Source organism: Peromyscus leucopus, chromosome 3, assembly GCF_004664715.2.
Source record: "Peromyscus leucopus breed LL Stock chromosome 3, UCI_PerLeu_2.1, whole genome shotgun sequence".
NCBI classification, from domain to species: domain Eukaryota; kingdom Metazoa; phylum Chordata; class Mammalia; order Rodentia; family Cricetidae; genus Peromyscus; species Peromyscus leucopus.
The window spans coordinates 157,544,579-157,564,017 of NC_051065.1; the positions used below are offsets into that span (position 1 = coordinate 157,544,579).

General features: G+C 50.7%; 1 protein-coding gene across 9 annotated transcripts; it reads right to left on the minus strand.

Moving 5' to 3' along the window:
- Window positions 1-160: 160 nt before the first annotated feature.
- Brpf1 (bromodomain and PHD finger containing 1) lies at window positions 161-18,619 on the minus strand. Of its 9 annotated transcripts, none has more exons than XM_028863909.2 (14): window positions 18,200-18,619; window positions 15,595-16,200; window positions 10,716-11,675; window positions 9,444-9,606; window positions 8,950-9,081; window positions 8,440-8,586; window positions 7,376-7,685; window positions 6,743-7,063; window positions 6,140-6,424; window positions 5,518-5,665; window positions 4,274-4,410; window positions 4,053-4,171; window positions 3,557-3,711; window positions 161-1,907 (listed from the first exon to the last, which is right to left on the minus strand). In XM_028863909.2, exons 2-14 carry the CDS (start codon window positions 16,188-16,190, stop codon window positions 1,724-1,726), a joined length of 3,657 nt encoding a protein of 1,218 aa, XP_028719742.1. In that variant the 5' UTR covers window positions 16,191-16,200; window positions 18,200-18,619; the 3' UTR covers window positions 161-1,723. The 9 variants fall into 9 exon arrangements, with proteins under 9 accessions (XP_028719742.1, XP_028719745.1, XP_028719744.1 ...); XM_028863912.2 differs by having other exon boundaries at window positions 6,743-7,060; window positions 8,458-8,586; window positions 18,200-18,328; XM_028863911.2 differs by having other exon boundaries at window positions 8,458-8,586; window positions 18,200-18,328.
- Between the last annotated feature and the right edge of the window lie 820 nt (window positions 18,620-19,439).

Sequence of the window (19,439 nt, forward strand, 5' to 3'; positions counted from 1 at the left end):
TTTTCTCCAAGATACGAAAAAATGCTGAGGTCTAGGAGACATGAACTTGAGATATTAGTCTGACACACTAGGACATTTTCCACTTAGCATAGAGATTCTGGGGGTTGGATCTAAATTTTTGGACTACAAATTCAAGGGTAAAGTCAGCTGCTGATTCATCTGTGTCCTATGTACAGCAAGGCACAGCACACCTGCTAGAGCACACTAAGCATCAACATCACACCAATGGGGTCTTTTGTCTCCGTTCATTCCCAACGACCTGCAAGGCCTCAGGCAGCTATATTTTACTTTGGTCACCTCATCTATAGGCACGTCACCTTACAGGCGCTTGGCACTTAGAAGGCATTCCCTCCATCAAGTGTTTCCGTCTTGTACAACCCTAATGTTTCCAATTATGGTCCCACGTGTAGTGTTGGAAAGGCTTAGGCTATGGTCCTAACAAAGGACTTGAAGCATTTGGAATCCACAAAGGAAATCAGCAGTGGATTCATCTGGTTTTAGCATGCTAGCTGAAGAGCCAGCCTTCCAGACTAGTGGACCTGAGTTTAATTCCTAGCTGCAACCTCTCAGTTGTAGGCACTCTGGCAAGTTAGTTCATTTTTCTAAACTTCAGCATCTGAGATAACTAACCTGCTATGAACCCACCCCATAATTACTGTGAGGATTACACAACAGTGGACTAACTAAAGGTACTTACTATGGGCCTGTCAATGTGGAGGTAGCTGGCCTAATACTAGTTAGCCCACCCCATAGGACTGCAGGGATTAGAAACAAGTTATGTATTTACAGGTACTTAGGGCAGTGCCTGACATTCAGTGCATGGGAAATGGGAGCTTTCTGCCCGACCTTGAACTCCCCGGCAATCCTCCTGCCTCAGCACCTCAAGTCCAGGGATTACAGGACTGTGCCACCATACCCAGCTTGCTGATGTGTTGTCTTATGACTAGCATGCACATTATGTCAACAAACCCTTGGACACAGTATGTCCCATCCATGAGGCACAGATCTATCCCTCTGAATCCTTTTGCCCTGGTAGAAGGCAAGAAAAAAGAATTCTAAGTAGACTTTATTTTCTAAGAATCAATATATTTTCTTCCTTTGAAATAAATACAAACCAGTTTGAAAGGTAGGGGATTCTATGGGAAAAAGAAAAGAAGTAGAGACAAGCTCCATTCTTTTTTTTTTTTTTTTCTTTTCCACTTTTTTAGTACCAAATGACTCTGGCGCGACCCGGAAACGCAGTTACAAATGAGAATAATTTAAATTCTCCAATAATTACAGTATTTACAACAGCAGGGGAGGGGTCACCTAGTGCCCCTCTTCCAGGCTAGACAGACATCAATCCCACTGCTAGGCTGGGATAATGCTGGCTTACCTTACCACCTGCAAGGGCCTTAGGCCTCTAGGCAGTTATGGAGTCCCCTGGCAGAAGCAGGTAGGGGTGGCGGTATGGCCCCCCACCCTGCCCTACAACGCCATGAGGTCTAGAGCTCTTATTGACCTGTGGGACCTCTCCTCTCCTTGCACTGAGTAGCCATGAGCCCTTGGAGTGTTTTGTACAGTCCAGCTGCACTCAGGGCAGGAGGGACCTCCCCTACCCAACTTCCCCTGAGACTGGCCCCAAGACCAGGAATGAATCAGTGCAGAGGGCGGCACCACTCCAGGACAGTGAGCAAAGGGCAGGAGAGAGGTCACAGAGCACTGTAGTTGGGCTCTGACAGCATCAGTCACTGTCGCTGGTCTCGCTGCTCTGCTCACCCTGCACCTTGCTCCGGTGCTGCAGAGCCCGGTGGTAGGCAATCTGCACTGACTTGCGGATGTTGGACTTGCGACCCTCCAGCATCTTCTCTTTGTCTAGATCCTGGTTCACACCCAGAGGAACGAGTTTAGTCCTAGGCAGCCACTGCCTGTCAGACAAGGTAAAGATGAGATGAGGCACGGATTTCAGGGTGAACAAGTACTAGCCCTTCCACACTGCATGTGTGGAAATTTAGAAATGCCTGATTCTCAGCAACCCTGCTCTCAAGGGACTGTGCAGTGTACTGAGAATAGCCCAGTCAACAGTCATAGTAGGAGAATAACTCTCAGTTAATACAAGGGGGAATAACTGATACAAGAGAAACCTAAAGTAATAAAATTGATGCTCTAAAGGATTTACTAAAAGACTTGCTTAGGAAATATTAAGTTACACAAAGTAGAAGTTAGATGAAGGAGTTTTGTCTCCAACATGACTGGAAGGTGAGTAGTGGACTAACCAGGCATATTAGAAACTGTAGGAAAGAACTTTTGTACCATTATGGCAGTCTAAGGTTGTTGAGAAAATGTTTCTGCTAATGTTTGTTCACCAAGATTGACCTCCAATTAATCTCCATTCCCAGAACAAAAGGAGGCAACACTGATGGAAAACCAGCCATTGGGTCCATCTCCATGGCAAAGAACATTCCCCTAAGGGGCATCTTAAAGGTGGCAGTGCAAGAGACAGCCATTATTAAGGGCATCCTGATCTGCCATTAGGTGAACCTCTTATCAGAAAAAGCGTAATTCTGCCAAGTGGGCAAGATGACTCTGGGTCACATCTATTCAGGAAAGAATAACACTGGTGTACTTAAATAATTATGGCAAATTCTTTGCTGTATAAATTTCCCATCTGCTCAAGTGGCTAGACTTGCAGTCGCCTGTCTCTCTGTAAATTTCTGAAAGTGTAACCTGGGGCCATGACCTGGAAGAGATTTAAGGATGAGAGTGTATGTGGACTGTATAAGCCCAAGGCCTATAGAAGCTGGTAAAATGTTCCATTTGAGGCTGGTTCTCTTTTGTGCATTAGCCAGAACCAGTTGCATGCTATTATTAAAGAGACTTTCATTTATTAATTTCTTAGGTGTGAGGAGTGATTTTTTTTCACTGGGAAGACATATTAATTCTACAGCATAACTACAAAGTATTTTATGGGTGAAAAAAAACCTCAAATAGGTATCTTGTCCCAGCTGTTTCAGGGAGACTATACAGATTATCATCTGCAGGCAATTAACAGAAATTTGATAAGAGGGATTTAAAACCGATTTTTTTTTTTTTTTTTTTTTTTGGAGACATGTTTTCTTGTGTAGCCCTGGCTGTCTTGAAACTCACTCTATGGACCAGGCTGGCCTCAAACTCAGAGATCCGCCTGCCTCTGTCTTTCCAAGTGCTGCCTCCTGAGTGTAAAGCCAAAATGGTCTATGCTTGCTTTTCCCCCATCTTGTTACTATAGAGGAAGAAGGGGAAAAATAAGTCTAGAAGCCATCTGAGTGTGGGCAGGGAGCCACCCTAAATTTGCCAGTCGCTGATGGATGGTCCTTTGGTTTCTAGTTCCAGCTGTTTTCCAGCTACTGCCCACTCAGCCCATCAGACTCAGGACAAACACACCCTTTTCCTTAGAGCTATTCTAATTCCATGCCCCCTAACACTTTGTAATAACCTAATCTGTTATTGTGTCTCTTGGAGTCTGCCCCCACATCACAGATGGCTGTATTTATATCTGTGGCTTTAAGTCACACCAAATGCACCCCTCTTTCCTTACCAGGTTCGTTTGTTGTCAAAGAAGAGAACGAGGTAGAGATGCTCTCTGGCTTCCTGTGTCATCTGTTCCCCAAGTTTTAGAACCTCCAGTGGTGGTACAGGGATGGGAACCCCATGGTGGAACATACCTTCTCGGGGCATCTTTGGATCAATGATCTGAGGGTATAATACAAGCCCAGCTTGGTTCAGGTCACTTCCTCCCCAAAGCTAGCACATCTAACAATTTGAAGACTATAGCTGAAGAATATGTTACTGGGACTGTAGTGTTGACCCTGCTGTATTATTTCAGAGCCTAGGGGGCAAGAGAAGAGATAGAGAGAGGTGGGAAACCGACTGGGATCTCTCTGGGGTACTCAAGCTACATCTATCTATCAGTCCACTTGCTAAGGAGCCCCATGCTCTGTAGCTTGGCAGGGAAAGGGGCAAGGCTACACTTAGGAATCCCAGTCCTAGGGCTGGAAAGCAAGGGGTATGGACAAGAGAAACCATAGGCTTACCAGAGCTGGATATGAAGGATAACCTCGGCATTTGGCCCACACAAGGTCCAGAGCATCCAATGGGGAGTCCTCGTCCTCTGACAGCCAGCCAGCTCCTCGACCCAGACTTTTTCTTACCACTTCACAGGAATGGGAGAGAGGGGGCGGATCAGCAGCTGGGGGGCTGGCAAGGCCTTGAAATTGGGTTCCCAGCACCCCTGACTTTGGGTGAGGGTACTTACTGCTGTGGCCCACGCCGCGGCCAGTGCCCACGGAGTAGGCCTCATTCTCAGTGCCTGAGGTATCTTCACTGCTGTCCTCTGGGAATGTGCCCCGAGAGAAGGAGGGCTTGCCCCGGCCTTGTTTTGAAGGTGTTGTGCTGTAGGAAGCCAATCAGAATGCAAGTCAGAGGGGAAATGGGTAATTTCATGGCAGGGGTCCTCTCCTTGTTAAGCACCCAAATCTAGACTTTTAAAAAGCAGAGGCTGTATGAAGTTTGCAACTCATGCACTCTGAGGGATCAGGCTAGTAATCAGTCCCTGAGCGGAAACCATGCCTGTCTATAAGCAACACCGACCAGAGCTGACAGATCCTCTATTATAATTTATTGTTCTGAAGTACTTGAGATTGATCCTAGGCCTCACACAAGCTAGATAAGTGTTCCACAAAGGAGCTACATCCCCATTCCTTGAGACAGGGTCTTGCTACACAGGTAGCCATGGCCGGCCTGGAACTTGCAGAAATCCTACTTCAGCATCCTAAGTGCTGAGGTTAGAGTTATGAGCACACAGCTGATCTGATTTTTCCCCCCCTGCTTTTTTGAGACAGGGTTTCTCTGTGTAGCCATGGTTGTCCTAGAACTCACTCTGTAGACTAGGCTGGCCTTAAACTCACAGAGATTCCCCCTGCCTCTGCTCCTGAGTGCTGGGATTAAATGTGTGAACCACCACCACCACACAGCTTGATCCTCTGATTTTTAAAGAGAATACAGAGACTGAGAATTTTATGTGGACTTAGTTTTTTGCTTTTAAATAAATTTAATCCTACCCCCCCCCACCTTCTATTTATCTGCATGGGTATTTTGCCTTCATGTATGTCTGTGTACCATGTGTATACAGTGCCTGTGGAAGCCAGAAGAGGGTATCAGATCCCCCTGGAACTGGAGCTACACTATGTGGGTGCTGGGAATTGGACTAGGGTCCTCTGGAAGAACAGCCAGTTCTCTTAACTGCTGAGCCATCTCTCCAGTCCCTGTATTCAGTTATTAGAAACATATTCGTGGCCAAAATAAAGTATGTCTGAAGGCCAAATCCCAGCTATAAGACACCAGTTTGCATTTCTCTAAAGCATCAGTTTAACCTAAGACAGTGTCCTCTGTTCTGTTAGGGTGACTGATCCATCCAATTTATTTTGCAGGGACACTTGGATGTGAACTCCTTCCTCTGGACTGAAATGGCTGCCTCCCATCTGCAGGGCTAGTCAGTACCTGGTCCGGTCTGAGGCGGCACTGCTGCTGCTGCTGCTGCTGGACTCAGAGTCTGAGCTGCTCCGGGGAAGGTTGCAGTCATTACGGTACACCAAGAAACTCTTCTTCACTGGCTGGTTCCCACTGCTGAAGCCATTGGCTGGTAAGTCTTGGAGGGGAAAGGAGGAGGGAAGGAACCAACTGGTCAGAAAGATGGAGAGCAGAGCCAACATGGGGTAAGGTGGAGTGAGTCTGGGTTCTCTTTCTGGGCTGAAAAGTTCCTCCAGCCTTGGCCAGCAGAGATAGCTCTGAGCAGCTGTACTGCAGTGGGCCAAGCTCTGCACTGATCCTCCCTTCCCCGGCCTAAAGACACAAAGGACTGAAAAGGCAGGAAGTTCCCCAGGAAGGGAAGAAGAGAAGAGGAAAGTGGTAAGCGGGAGGAGGGCTTGACTGGGACCTGGCTGGGTCAGGATCTTTGGGTCTCGGTTTTCACAAATGAAGGGTGAGGGGTGGAATGAAAGGACTCCTAAGGGCCCTTCTAGCTGTCTTTTATAGAGAAATAAAGGGAGAGCTCCAAGTACACTAGGAAGAATGGCAGCTCGGCTCACTCTTGGGGCAGGGGCTGGGTGATGAGGAGGCTCACCCATTGGGGGGTCTTCTGTGGACTTATCACTGTCGCTGTCTGAGCTCGAACTGGGCCGGGGGCTCCTACCCCGCTTGCGCTGACGCAGGGACCCCATGATGGGGAGCTGGGGGGGCCCCACAGGACTGCCTCCGTGGCTGGGGGTCATCTGGCTCTCCCGGTTTTTGGGGGGCCGGCCCGGCCTCTTGGGCGGTCCAGCTGTCTTCGGGTTCTTTTTGGAGAACAGAACTGAGGTTCTCCTGCCCACCTCATGTGCGGGGGTTGAGGACATGTTGGGACCCAGGCCTGGAGCAGAGAAAGAGAGAAGGAGAGTTGGTGATGGGCCTGACGTGAGAAGGAAGGGTAGATGTCCAGGGTCACACCCTAGGAATATACGATCATTACTCTGTCTGGAATTGGAGGATTTGGGGGCTGGGGATTCAGAATGACTCATACCAACAGCTAGAGAGGCAGCTAAGAGGCCCCTGACTGGGGAATGAAGGAGAAAGTACAGCAGCTAGTTTTGTAGGAAGGACCTCTGGCTAGGGGACAGCAGGACTGTGTATGTACTGCAGAGCCAAAGTCTGACTTGCTTTGGGGTCCATCTTGCTATGGGGTTCAGACCTTTGCTTGTCTCCTGGCTGCTGCTCTCTTCTGCAGCACTGTCTGTCTGTCCATCCTTGTCACAGGCTGCTGGGTGGGGTGTCAGATTGCCCCTGCTGGAGGGGCCATGACGCTCAGGCCCATCCCGGCCAGTCTCCCGCTGGTGAGCAAGCTTCCGCCGCAACGCCGTCATCTCTTTCTTGATCATTTTTGCACGCCGGGAACGGCCCACACTCTGCTTGCTGGCGTTGACTTCATCCAGCCGTTCCAGCAACAACTTCAGCTGCTCTTCTACTGGCAGGTGTTTCTGGTTCTCCAGCAGGACCAGCCGCTCTTCCTCTGCTGCCAGGGAGAGTTGGGGGGGAGAAAGGTCAGACTCAGGGTAGCCCATTGGGCCCCTTGAACCTGGGCAGGCAGCAGGAACCCACTCTTCCCATTGGCTTCTCCTAGGAAGAGCTGTAAAATGGCAACCTAGTATGTACAATGGAGGCCCAGCTATCCAGTCACCAAGTCTAGCTTCTTGGGAACATCCCTGGGAATAGCCTGCTGCTGCTCAGCCCAGCTGCCTGTACTGCCTGTTCCCAGGGAGGGACTTTTGGAAAGCTGTCCATCTCTGGCATTGGCCTCTACGCATGCAGATGACTCATCACCCACCATCTTCAGTATGGTGTGGGGCCTCTTCTCCGGCTAGGTTGTGAGGGATATGCATGCCCGTCTCAAAGTCAATGCCCATTTTTTCTGCCTGGCGCCGGGCCTGACGGAGCACAGCACCACCCTGCTCACGGAGTCGAACGGCTGCCCTGTAGAAGATGGTGTCCTTGGCATTATACTTTAGGCAGTTGCTGACAATGAGATTGAAGTCCTCCTCAAAATCATCAAAGTTCAAGTAGCGATAAGCCTCCAAGTTCTGCTTCATGGTGAAAAAGTCCATGGGCTTTTTGATGTGGTCTAGGTAGTCAGGTACCTGGGAAAGCAGGGCAAGTGTCTAAGTGGAAATCTGTTCTTATTCCCCCAAACCCTACTCTTAACAGCCCCCAAGAAATGCATCTAGCAACCGCCTCCCACCACAGTTAAGAGGCAGGCATGTAGTACAAGGGAAGTTCTAGTCCTGACTTTACTAGTTACAGGCTGTGTGACCTTGGTAGTCTCTTAACCTCTCTAGGCCTTCTTTTCCTCTCCTGAAAAGTCGTGATGAAAACGCAGGCAAATCTATTTCCTGGAACCATGAGCAGCTTTAATGGAGGGGAAAAAGGGAGGGGAAAGGCCATGAGAATTCTCTAAAAATTGTATCACCTTGTATTCTTACTGTTTTTTTTTTTTTGCTCATCATAAGGCTTGCAGTAAGGCTGCTGCCTCAGATGTCTCATTTTATACCTTTCAGAGAGAAAAGTGAACCTAGGGCTTCAGAGCTGGCTCTTTAGATTCTGAGCCTTCCAAAATTCCCATTCCAGGGTTGAGCACCCTGAGAATATCTTCCTGCCTGTGATCATTCATCTGGCAGACTCTGGGGAAGGAGTGCAGATGGCTTCCCATTCTGAGTTCTCGGGGTGTGATAGGACAAGACAAGGGTCCAGGTGATACATGTAGCTCTAGTTCGTCCTGCCCCAGAGCCACCGAACCCTTGACGGTCCCCACCTAGTCCCTGGGCCAGACCTGCAGCAGGGGTCCAACTGGGAGAAGAAGAGAAAGAAGTTGGAGCGAGGGGAAGGGATTCTTACTTCGTCCAATTCGGTTACCTCAGACAGAGGGACCGGCTCGCTGAAGATGTTGCCTGTGTCCTTCTCTTGGAGCTGCTCCAAGGTTTTTCGGAGGAGGATGAGAAAAGGGGTCAGCTGCATTTCCATGGCAATCTGCTGGATCTTGATCTGGCACACAAAAAGGCTGGATCAGCCAGGCCCTGGCTAGTCTCTCAGCAGAGGTCAAAGGCGATGGTCCCTGCTGGCTTAGGAACCTGCTTTTCTCACCCAGGCCCCATCAAAGAAGCTGTCTCTATCTACTTTGGTTCCCTTCCTTGAACTCCTGGCCTGAGCTGCCTGGGTCAGAGGGAAGGAGTCTGTGCAGCCTCCTCCTTTGATCCGCAGCTTCCCTCCCACAGGTCTAAAAGCACACAGTGCTAGGGCACTCCGTGCCAGTATGGGCCTTGGTGCTTCCCATCCAGGGCCATCCACTCTCCCTCCTCCAGAGCAGTGCTCTGCTTTGAGGACCAGGGCTGGCCCAGGAGCACTCACCGTCTCCCTTTTGAGTTTCTCTCGCTTGCGTATCAACTCTACCAGCAGCCGAGCTCGCTCTAGGTCATGCCGGAGCCGCTGCCAGGACTTGAGCTGTTCTTTGAGGGCCCAGTTCTTATCTTCAGAATCTCTCTGTAGAGGTACAAGGGGTATCAGATGGTGAGAGAGCCAGAGGAGAGTCCAGAAGAGGAGTGCAGGAAACCTAGGCCAAGGGCAAGGCAAGTCCAAGGAGGAAGCCCAGTAATTTATCAGTAGCACCTATGTGTTACCAGGGTCTAGCACCAAGATAATGCTCGATGTTTGTTGAATTAATGAACACACAGGAATGATGCCTTTCCACCAACCTGGTAATATATAGATTTCATGCTGAGCCTGCTTTGGGGGCTAATTTAAAGGTGGAAAAATGTTAAGCACCTGGAGGCTATCACTACAAATTTTGGTCCTTGCCCTTTTGGTCCTAGTTTCCACAGCCCACAGGGATTTGGACACGGTACCCCAACTTGATCACAGTTCCTCTGAGACTGAAGATGTGTCTGCAGCCGCCGGAGTAGTGGGACCCCATTCCTTGACTGTCGTTTCAGAGTCCAGTAGCTGTGTAGCCTCTGCATGAACTGGCTCTTTCTCTGGATGGTCAGGCGGTTGGTGATCTTACTGAGTCTGGGAACCAGGGAACAAAGAAAAAATCTGCTAGGTCCTGACTGCCAGTAAGAGTTCCTGAATGAGGACAGTGGGGGCTATTACGCTTATCAAAAAGGTCTGGAAAACCAGGAATAGTAGTAGCTCACACCTGTAATCCCAGCACTCCAGAGATGGAGGCAAAAGGACCCAGAAGCTTGAGATAATCTTTGGCTTTATATGGAATTCAAACCCAGCCTATTACAAGAGATTCTATCTCAAAAAGAAAAGAAGAAAGAGGAAGAGGAGAAGGAGCAGCTTGGAATTCTGGGCTTAAGGCATAATCAACAGTGCCTCGAGTGGCACAACACAGCAGAGGAAACCAAGCTCTTGGCACTAAGCAGAACAACATCAGTCTGCCCTAAGTCTGCTAAGCCACAGCAGCCCAGGGCACAGTTAGACTCTGACTTCTTGGACTGAGACTGTGGAGAAGACAACATACCCCATCCCTTGTTGGCCTTTTTGCTAAGATCAAGTGAAGATAAATCACAAGGAGAGAAACCTATAGTGAGATCAACCAGACAACACAAGGCAGCTGAAAACAACTGACAATCACAGCTGACTGAGCAGCACTCCACGGGGCAGTCTACAGTATGGGAAGGTGGCCCTTAGGAACATAGAGGACACTAGCATTTCTGACTTCTGGTGCATGATCAAGTTAAACATGGCATGCACTTTTTCTTTCCTGTGCTGGGGACTGAACCCAGATCCCTATGGATACTAACTAAGCACATCGGACAACAGAGCTGCATCCCTGTCCCTTCACAACTTTCTGAGCCTTCTCCTCCCCACTTTTCACTCATTCTTTCATGGGAAGACCACTTTTCTTCGGTGGCTCTTTCATCTTAACAAACCACACCATCAAAAAGAAGGACAACTTAAATACATGCTTCGTCTGCCAGATAAAGTTCAGAGTTTCTGGCTCCTAATGCAAAAGTCAGGTAGGTGACTTACCTAAGATCACCTCTTTACATTTACTTTTTCATTCCCACACAGCTCTGACAGGAAGGCAAGCCGGCCACTCTACTTAGGTCCCACAGTCCCTCTGAGGGCTTCTCCCCTCCCCTTCCTGCCCACGGCTGCACATGTACCTGTGTGGCGGAATGCAGGGCACAGACACCACAGGCGCTGCTGCCCGCTTCTCTGCCAAGATCTTCCGGGCTTTCTTCATCTTAATCCGGGACTTGGCCTTGGCCTTCTTGACCTTCTCTGAGCTCCAGCTCTTACCCTCATCTTCTTCTTCCTCCTCCTCCTCCTCCCCCTCACTGTGGGATAGGGCAGGCAGGCGGCGAGCAGAACCTGGGGGTGTGTGGATGTCACAGTAGGCTGTCTTGCGGACGCTAAAGGAGGTGCCATTAGCACCTGTCTCCCGCACAGGTTCCATCTTCATGTAAAGGCCAGCCTGCTGGGCACATGTCACATGGAAGGCTGTGTAGCAGTTGGCCTTGTGGCACTGGATGCAGGCTCCAGAGCCCCGCTGTTTGCAAATGTAGCAGGTGAGCTTCCAGCGGGCTGGTGGGATGTGCTCAATGCTGTCAATAGGTTCTAGGAAGACTGTGTTGGCAAAGCAGACCTCAGGGATCCACAAGGCACACACCACGTGGGCCCAGCGGCCATCATCTGTCTGCTTAAAGGCACCACCCTTATTGGGGCACAGAGCACAGTCCACTGCACGAGAAGGTGACTGCAGGCAACGGCGGCACAGCCACTGGCCCTCAGGGATATAGGGGACACCGTAGCACTCTTGGTGCACAGCCAAGTTGCACATGTCACAGAAGAGGATGACATTGCTATTCTGGCACTCGCCATCATTGCAGATACAGCACACGGCATCTTCATCCACTAGTGCATTGGGGTCACCTTTATTGTGACTCTCAAAGTAGGACTCCTTCTCCAACCGGTCCATTAGGTACTCAAAGATCTCCTGCGGGATAGGACTCACACCCTCGGTCTTCCGTCGCTCATTCATGATATCTAGCCAGATGTAGTCCTCCTCGTCCATGTCATACTCTACTTCCTCATCCAGCTCCTCTGCAGACTTCTCGATGTACCTGAAGTGTACACAGGTAGTTTGGCATCACATGGCTGATATCTTTTCCCTCCAGAAAAAGCATTGTGCTTCCCTCCAAGCACCCAGCCTCTGCCCATATACACATGTCTCATTCTAGCCCTACCTTAACCCAACATTCATAGATAACAGAATCATTTCTGTCTTGCAGAAAAGGAAACTTAAATGTGGGGGAAGTTAACTTACTTGTAAGAGTGCCCTAAAGCTTGGTCATAAACACTGGCCTATCACTCTAGTACTCATGTTGTGGCTGTCATATGATGCTGTCTTCCTTGAAGTATAGAGGCTCAGCTAGATGCCTAAAAGGGGCAATGTTGGAACAGTGAGGGCCCATCATGGGAATATGGGGGATTGTACAGACAGAGGAAGGCAATTCCTTAGACAGCATTGGCAAATGAATACAGGCCTGCTTTAGCAAAGCTGACAAATACCAAAGATACCATGTTTGTTCTTTCAGAAGGTGCTAGGGGTCTCTCAAATGCTACATACTGTGTTTATTCTCTGGATAGCCTTGAAAGATAATAATAGCTACGACTGACTGGGCATTTACTATGGGCCAGGCACCAGGCCAAGTTACATCTGTTCTCATTACAGCTAGCAGATCAGTGTTCTTATCATCTGCATTTGTGATGAAGAAAGTGAAGCTCTGAGAAAAATTGTTAGTGACCTATCACAGATAGGTCGTAACACCGGGGAATGGCAGAGCTGGGCCCCGGCCTTTTCAGATCCACTTTGGTGCTCTCTGAGCCAGCAGACCTAGAGCACAGGGCTGCTCCAGGGGCTGTGACACAGCAAACACCCACCCAGTCCTGCCTTAGCCCCCCAGACTATAACACTGTCAACTATAGAGAACAAGAGAAGAACAGGAGTTTGGCTTTTAACACACCTGATTTTAAACTTTGCCACTCTGCATGTTCAGGACAGCACTGCTCTGCCCTGTATCAAAGCTTTCCTGACAAAACAATGAGGGCTATATTCAGTAAATGATAACTTTGAATAGCATTACAAAAGTGAATGGCTAAGGAGCTGGTGATATACTCAGTTGGTAGAGTACTTGCCTAACAGGCATAAAGTGCTGGTTCAGTCCCTGGCACCCCATAAAACCAGGTGAGATGACAGGGCTGTAAATCTAAAAAAAAGAGATAGAGGCAGAAGAATCAAGAGTTCAAAGCTACTACACTGTGAGTTGGAGGCCAGTCTAGGATACACGAGACCCTGTATTTAAGGGGAGAATGATACTTCCTCTCTACAAACGGAAAATGGATCTCCAAGCAGGCTAGGTGCACAGAAGCTCTGGGGCCGTTTGCCTGATCTCTGCATGACAGTTATGACCTTCAGCTCTTAAGCTCTCTGCCTTGGTTTCCTTATCAATAGAGTAGCAATGCTAATATTGTTGCTGTTGTGCGCAGGAAATGAGTTAATAAAGGGAAACACTTAGAATAGTGCTTCGCATGGAATAAGTATTCAATATATGTCAACTTTATTATTAGCTTTTGTATAGCCCTAACCCACTGTGCCTTGAATTATAGCTGTTTGTGCCTAACTCCTTCTCTAGACAGAGGCAGAGATCATGTCTGATTCACTGTACAGAAATAGGTCCTCAGTGTTGTTCAATTGAAAGGCATTTTGGGGGTGGCAGGGAGCAGAGAGATAAAATATGTGTAGAAGGCAGCTTCTTCCTTAGCCCTTACCCTCTTTCCCAAGGTGAGCTCAACCTGTGCTCCGAGAATAAGGGTATGATCAGAGCTGACGTGCAGCAGCTGGATGGTTCTAGGGCTGGCACTAGTTCTCTTAAACATAAGGTCTTGCCTGTTCTTCTGCCATGACACATGACAGTATGTGATGGCACATAACACACTCCCACAGGCTCCCAGATTACAGACTGTGGCACAGATAGGTGGGCTGTGTGTCATGTACAATTTCTGGCATACTAACTGACACACCACCTTCTTCCTCCCCCTCAAGAAGTGAACTGGAATTTGAGCAAGAGAAAATGGTGTTATTAGAGTGATAACCTCAGACCTTCAAGTTTTTACAAAAGTAAATCATTTCCAAAACATGGGGAATTTTGCTAGCTGTGATAATTATAACAACATAACCCCCAACTGACTGTAACACACCAGCTGAAAACCGCTCCTCTGGAGAAAAGAGCTGATCCCAGGAGAACAGCGACTGTGGGGGAGGAAGAGAAGGAGCTGAGTAAGCTGGGCTGGGCGGCCTGTGAGACAGGTGATGCAGCAGGCCAAGAGCCCCTGGAGGAGAGGAAGGCTCAAAGAGGGGCCTGTCGGGGTGAAGAAGCGTGATAGTAAATCTTAAGAGAAAAGAGAGATCAGGAAACCAGAGGGGACCTGGGCTGACAAGAGATGAAAGGCGAGGAAAGTACTCTGCACGCTGTGTCACTGTGTCGCTGCGTCCCGAGTCACTGCACTGTCAAGTGGACTGCACCTTTAGCAAAAGCTGCTCCTCACACAGCCTGCACAGTAAAGACAAGGGGACAAACTGCTCTCCTGGCTTTGGGGGCCAGGACCCCAAGGCCTTTACACTTGGTTTTGATAACATCCTGTGGCTGAGATCTCTACATATAGCTCACCTCCACACATCTTTTTTTTCTCATGTTAAAGGAATTAGCTTTATTATGTCTGTGGCTTCAGGGCCAGCCAGCCAGTTAAGTGGGTAAAGGGGTTTGCTACCAACCCGATGAGCTACGTCCTATCCTATCCTGGGACCTGGGCCTGCATGGTAGACAGAACTGACCCGACAAGTAGTCCTCCAGCTGCCACAGGTGCTAGGATGCAAGCCATGTGCAGACACACAAATAAATGTAAAAAAAGATTTTTTTAAAAATTAAGAATGTCTGCAACTTCAATAGGAGCCACCATGACTAGCTCTTAGAAGGAATGGAATACAAAGGAAAAAAAAAATAAATGAAATAAATAAAAGATCCAGAAAGGTACTATGTCAGCAATGGAAATACTGCTTACAAAGCTGTTAAAGGACAGGTTACAGTAACAGAACAGTAGGGAAATTCCATCACTGACTTATTTAGTCTTAGACCAATTAGACGTTGGTCTTCTGAAGCCAATGTCTTCTGCCCTAGGGAGGAACACTGCACCTGCTGCAGAGGAGGCTTCTAGAACACCAGGCCATGGCCATGCATTGAAAAGGTAGAAAGGGTCAGAAATCAGAGCTGGGATGTTGGGTGCAGGGGAACACTGTGGCTTTGACGCTCAGGGGACTTGGGTCTCAACCTCAGCTCAGAGATTCCTAGCAAATGACTTTTGACAAGCCTGGCACTTTCTGAAATGAGACTAATGACGGCTTGAGAGAGTTCTGAGAACAAACAGGTGGCTACAGCTGATTGCAATGTCATATAGAACATTCAGAAGGCAAAAGGTAGGTGGCTTGCTTGTCAGCTCAAGGTTAGCCTGGGCTACACAGTGAGTTCCAGGCCAGTCCGAGAAACAGTGAAACTGTCTCAAAACCAACAAACCACAACAAAACAAAAACAAGCCAGGCAGTGGTGGTGCACACCTTTAAGCCCAGCACTTGGGAGGCAGAGGCAGTTGGATCTGTTGGTTCAAGGCCAGCCTGGTCTACATAGTTAAGTTCCAGAACAGCCATGAGTGTTACACAGATAAACCCTGTCTCAAAAAAATCAAAACAAACAATCCCCCCCCAAAAAAAAAACCAAAAACACAAAACCAAACCTTAATAACAATTAAAAAAAAAAAAAAAAGGGCTGGGAGATGGCTTCAAAGCACGCAACCCGGGATCCGGCATGTGCCATAGCACTAAGGGACAGTTCACACCCCCTGGGCAGGGCTAGTGCTGTTTCCTGTCAGGCTGTCACCTCTCTTGGTCTTGACTAGTTTTCTAGAGGTAGGAGGTGGTGGCCGCCTTACCGGTAGTAGGAAGTGGGCCGGGGCGGTGCATCAGGGGTGTCTTGCTCCAGCTCCCGATATACCACCTCAGGCAGTTTGGGAGCAGCACTGGCGGGAGCGCTGTGGTGGTGGTGGTTGGAGTCCTTGCGTTTCTCCTTGTTCTTATGCTTGCCTGACTTAGGTGTAGCCGCGGGTGTCTCCGAGTTCTCCTTGTTGCTGCTGTTCTCTGGGGCCTCCTCAGGGGCCTCCTCATCCTCTGATACCACATCTAGGTTGTCAAAGATGCTGATGCGGTGGACACGGCCATGCAGGTCCACCTCTACCATTCGCTGGGCCTGAGCATAACTTATCACCTCTCGGCCTGGTGACTGTGAGACCTCAGAGGGGCTGGGTGACTGCTTATTGGCTGGTCGTGACTGGCGCCCTTTCTTTTTGTGCTTGCGCAGGGGGGTCTGCTGTGGGGGTGGTGGGCTGTCGTGGTCATAGTGGTACAGGTGGTACTCAATACCACTGTAACTCTTGTAAACCTTGCGGCAGGTCTCCACAGGGCATTCATATGGTGGCTTAGTGGCCCGCAAGTTGTGGCAGAAGGTCTTCACGTCAAAGTCCACCCCCATGCTGTCACATCTAGAATACACAGATCAGTTAGCACAGGCCTGACGAGAGCTCTCAGCCCCTGCACCACAGCCCGCTTTCTCCAGCCTGCCTTCTCACACGTCCTGGCCACGTCCTGGCCAGCCTCTCTTTAGAGCATCTCCACGTGCCAGCTCCTCTACCAAGTCTTGGCACAGGTCCTCAAGACCTATTGCTCGGTCATCCTGCCTATGTCTCAAGTCTTTCAGCCGAGTCTCACATAAAATGACAAGAGTGATCACACCAATGACGTGACTAAAGCCTCCCGCTGCTCCCCAGCTTCTTAGGGTAACAGTCAAGGGATTCCTTCCTAGAGTCTCCTTAGAAGTTAGAGTTGTCTACACACAGCAGCCTACCATCCCCTGAATGTAACACCCTCTCAAGAAACAAAGGCTCTCTCTCTCTCTATTAGGAATGTTGGTGGGCTCCTACAAATCAAGTCTTCAAAACCTGGTTCAAATGACACTTTCATTATGGCCTCTTTGACTCTCCTGTGGAAAAACTGTTTCTACAGCATTCTATTCTCACCTCCAGTGAGGCATTTTCTAGTTCTGTCTTCTCCTAGTAGACAGGAGACCTAGCTATTTCTAAATCCCCAGGTATTAGCAAGCACTGGCCTTTCAAGCCTTGGCAAATAAATGAAAAGCCTGTTGAATGAATAACTGAGTGAGAAGACCACCAGTTTGGGAGTTGAGGAAGATCAGATTAAGAATAAAAGTTGCTTGCCAGGCGGTGGTGGCTCACGCCTTTAATCCCAGCACTCGGGAGGCAGAGCCAGGCGGATCTCTGTGAGTTCGAGGCCAGCCTGGACTACCAAGTGAGTCCCAGGAAAGGCGCAAAGCTACACAGAGAAACCCTGTCTCGAAAAAAACCAAGAAAAAATTAAAAAAAAAAAAAAAAAAAGTTGCCTATGTGTAAGCCTGAGTGAGTGGCCAACGATTGAGTCCTAGATTCCAACAAAACCCATGGCATAATCAGTGCACTGCTAAGGTCTCTATGGGGATCCTCAGCCTAGCCCTGGAACTGGGTGGGGAGATATAGGGAGAGGCCATGTGAAAATGGTCATTTACCCAGGGAAAAAGGCACAGACTGCACTGATTTCCTCATTTACAGGGTCATGCAACATTAACGAGGGGCCTACCAAGTGCTTGCCCTGAGGGCACAAACAGAACACAAAAATCTAGCATTACGTTCCAGGGTTCTCAAGGGCTAACCCTCCCCACCCCATGTTCCTGGGTGAGTAGACAGCAGATGGCACCAAACCCCAGAGAGCCCAGCTCAGTCAGTCACTGCCCCAGTTTCTCTCAGAACGAGTTGAACCAGGATCCTTGGGACCACCAATGCAAGGCCTGCCTGACCGCCCTGAAAAATACTGACTCTCAGCCTCCTTCTCCTGAGGCTTAACCATGAGAGTGGGCAGCACTAGTCCTCTGTCGACAGCCTCTGACTTCCAAGTCAACTCCAACTCACTTCTATTTCCTACCTGCTGCGGTGCCTTTAAACACTAAACCAATTATAGGCACAAACAAGCTCAACTCTTTCCAAGCCGGGTCCCTGGTGAGCGCTGCCGCTCTGGCTTTGCTGGCCTGGTTCCCGAACTGGCACAGTGCCCCCAGGGACCTGGTGTCAGAAGCACAAAGGTGTGACCAGAACTTAGCTCTCAAAGCTCTGGGGCCCAGAGGTCTGGAGGAAGCTACTCCTGGGAACTCCAGGAGCTGAAGGAAGTGGGTAGGGGATAGGGGGTTGGACCAGGGCCGTGCTGCCGAGCCGGTCTCCCGGATGCTGCGCCGCTTCCTTTTTATCGAAGTGTACCAAGTCAGACAAGGCTTCCCTCCTGCCGCTGGCCCAGGCCGCCCCAAAGGACACACACTGTCGCCGCGAACGAATGGCCTGTCAGTTCTCCCCGCCCGGGGGCCCAGGAGGCGCCCAGCGCGCCTCGCCGGGGTGGCCCCTTCTCCGCGGGTACTGCCGCCCGGCCCCGGCCGGTACTCACCGGCCGCCTCCAGTCCGGGCTCATCGCCGGGGGCGCCCGCCGGGGCTCCGACCCCGCGTGGGGAAGCCGGCGGGGAAGGACGGACCAGGAAGGGGGAACCCGGACTCCGGGACGCGGAGCTGGCCACCCCGGCTCCTGCCCCGCACGCTCTGGCCCGGCTTCCCGCGCTGACCCCTGCCGCTCCCGGTCCCGCCGGCGCCCCAGTGTCGCAGTTCCGCAAGCACCCACGCGTTTCCCGAGCTCTGGGGTCTTCTGGCCTGGGAACTCGGTGCCGTCCGGACGATAAGGGGGCTCCCGGAGGCGGCACAGGAACAGCGGCAGAGAGACCGTGGCGGCAAAGGCTGTGGCAGCGGCGGCAGCAGCAGAGACGGCGACGGCGTCCGCCAGGGTAAACGTGGCCCCGTGGCGCTGCATAGACGCACTTTCGCCACGATTCCCCGCCTGTCCGCTGAAGCGCGAGCGACCATCCCACGGACCTGGAAAAGACATCTGGACACCGCATAGGTCCAGGGTGTGCCTCCATGTTCGAGGGGGAGTTTCTGGAGGCTGAAGTCACAGCGTAGGGAGCAGGGGTCCTCGGGCCGTTTGTGGCGAATCTGCGACCACGGACGGGCAGCGCGAGGCTGGGCGTGAGGAGCCCGCCCTTCTCCCCTCCCCCTCCGCCGCCGCCTCCTGCTCCCTCCCTCCTGCTGGCTGCGGTAGGGACCTGGCCTTGGTCTCTGAGGAAGGCGACGGGGCGGGGCGGGGCGGGAGTGCAGGGAGAGGCGGAGCTGGGGGCAGGGCTCGGAGCCCGAGGGAGGCCGCTGAAGCCGCAGGGGCCGCAGTTATGGGCAGGGGCGGGGCGACCGGGAAGAATAGGCCGGCGGGGGCGGGGCTTGTGGCGGGGAGGCGGAGCCCTCGGGAAGCGGCGCCCAGATGCCCCGAGGGCGGCCGGAAGAGCGGGCCTGAGGGTCCCGAGAGAGAAAGGGCGGAGCTTTGGATGAGCTTGGAAGGTGGAGCTGAGTCCCGGATCAAGCTACAACTGGGGAAAGAACCCCCGCAGAGCTGCCGGGAAAGGGCGGGACTTAGGGGAGCAAGGGGCGGGGCTGCAGGCGTAGTGTAGGACGGAAAGGCAACCCCGCAGAGGAAAGGCGTGGCCCCGACGAGGGAACTGAGTGTGGGGAGGTTCCCGGTGCATTACGATGAAGCGGAGGGTTTTAGATTGGCAGCGTTAGACAACACGGTTTCGGGTTGCTGATTT

Coding starts and splice junctions, on each gene's coding strand:
- Brpf1 (XM_037204274.1), bottom strand. CDS start 16,190: ATGGGGGTGGACTTTGACGTGAAGACCTTCTGCCACAACTTGCGGGCC. Junction 8,587..8,949: donor AGAAACTCAAAAGGGAGACG/GTGAGTGCTCCT, acceptor TTTGTGTGCCAG/ATCAAGATCCAGCAGATTGC. Junction 4,411..5,517: donor GCCGCCTCAGACCGGACCAG/GTACTGACTAGC, acceptor GGCTTCCTACAG/CACAACACCTTCAAAACAAG.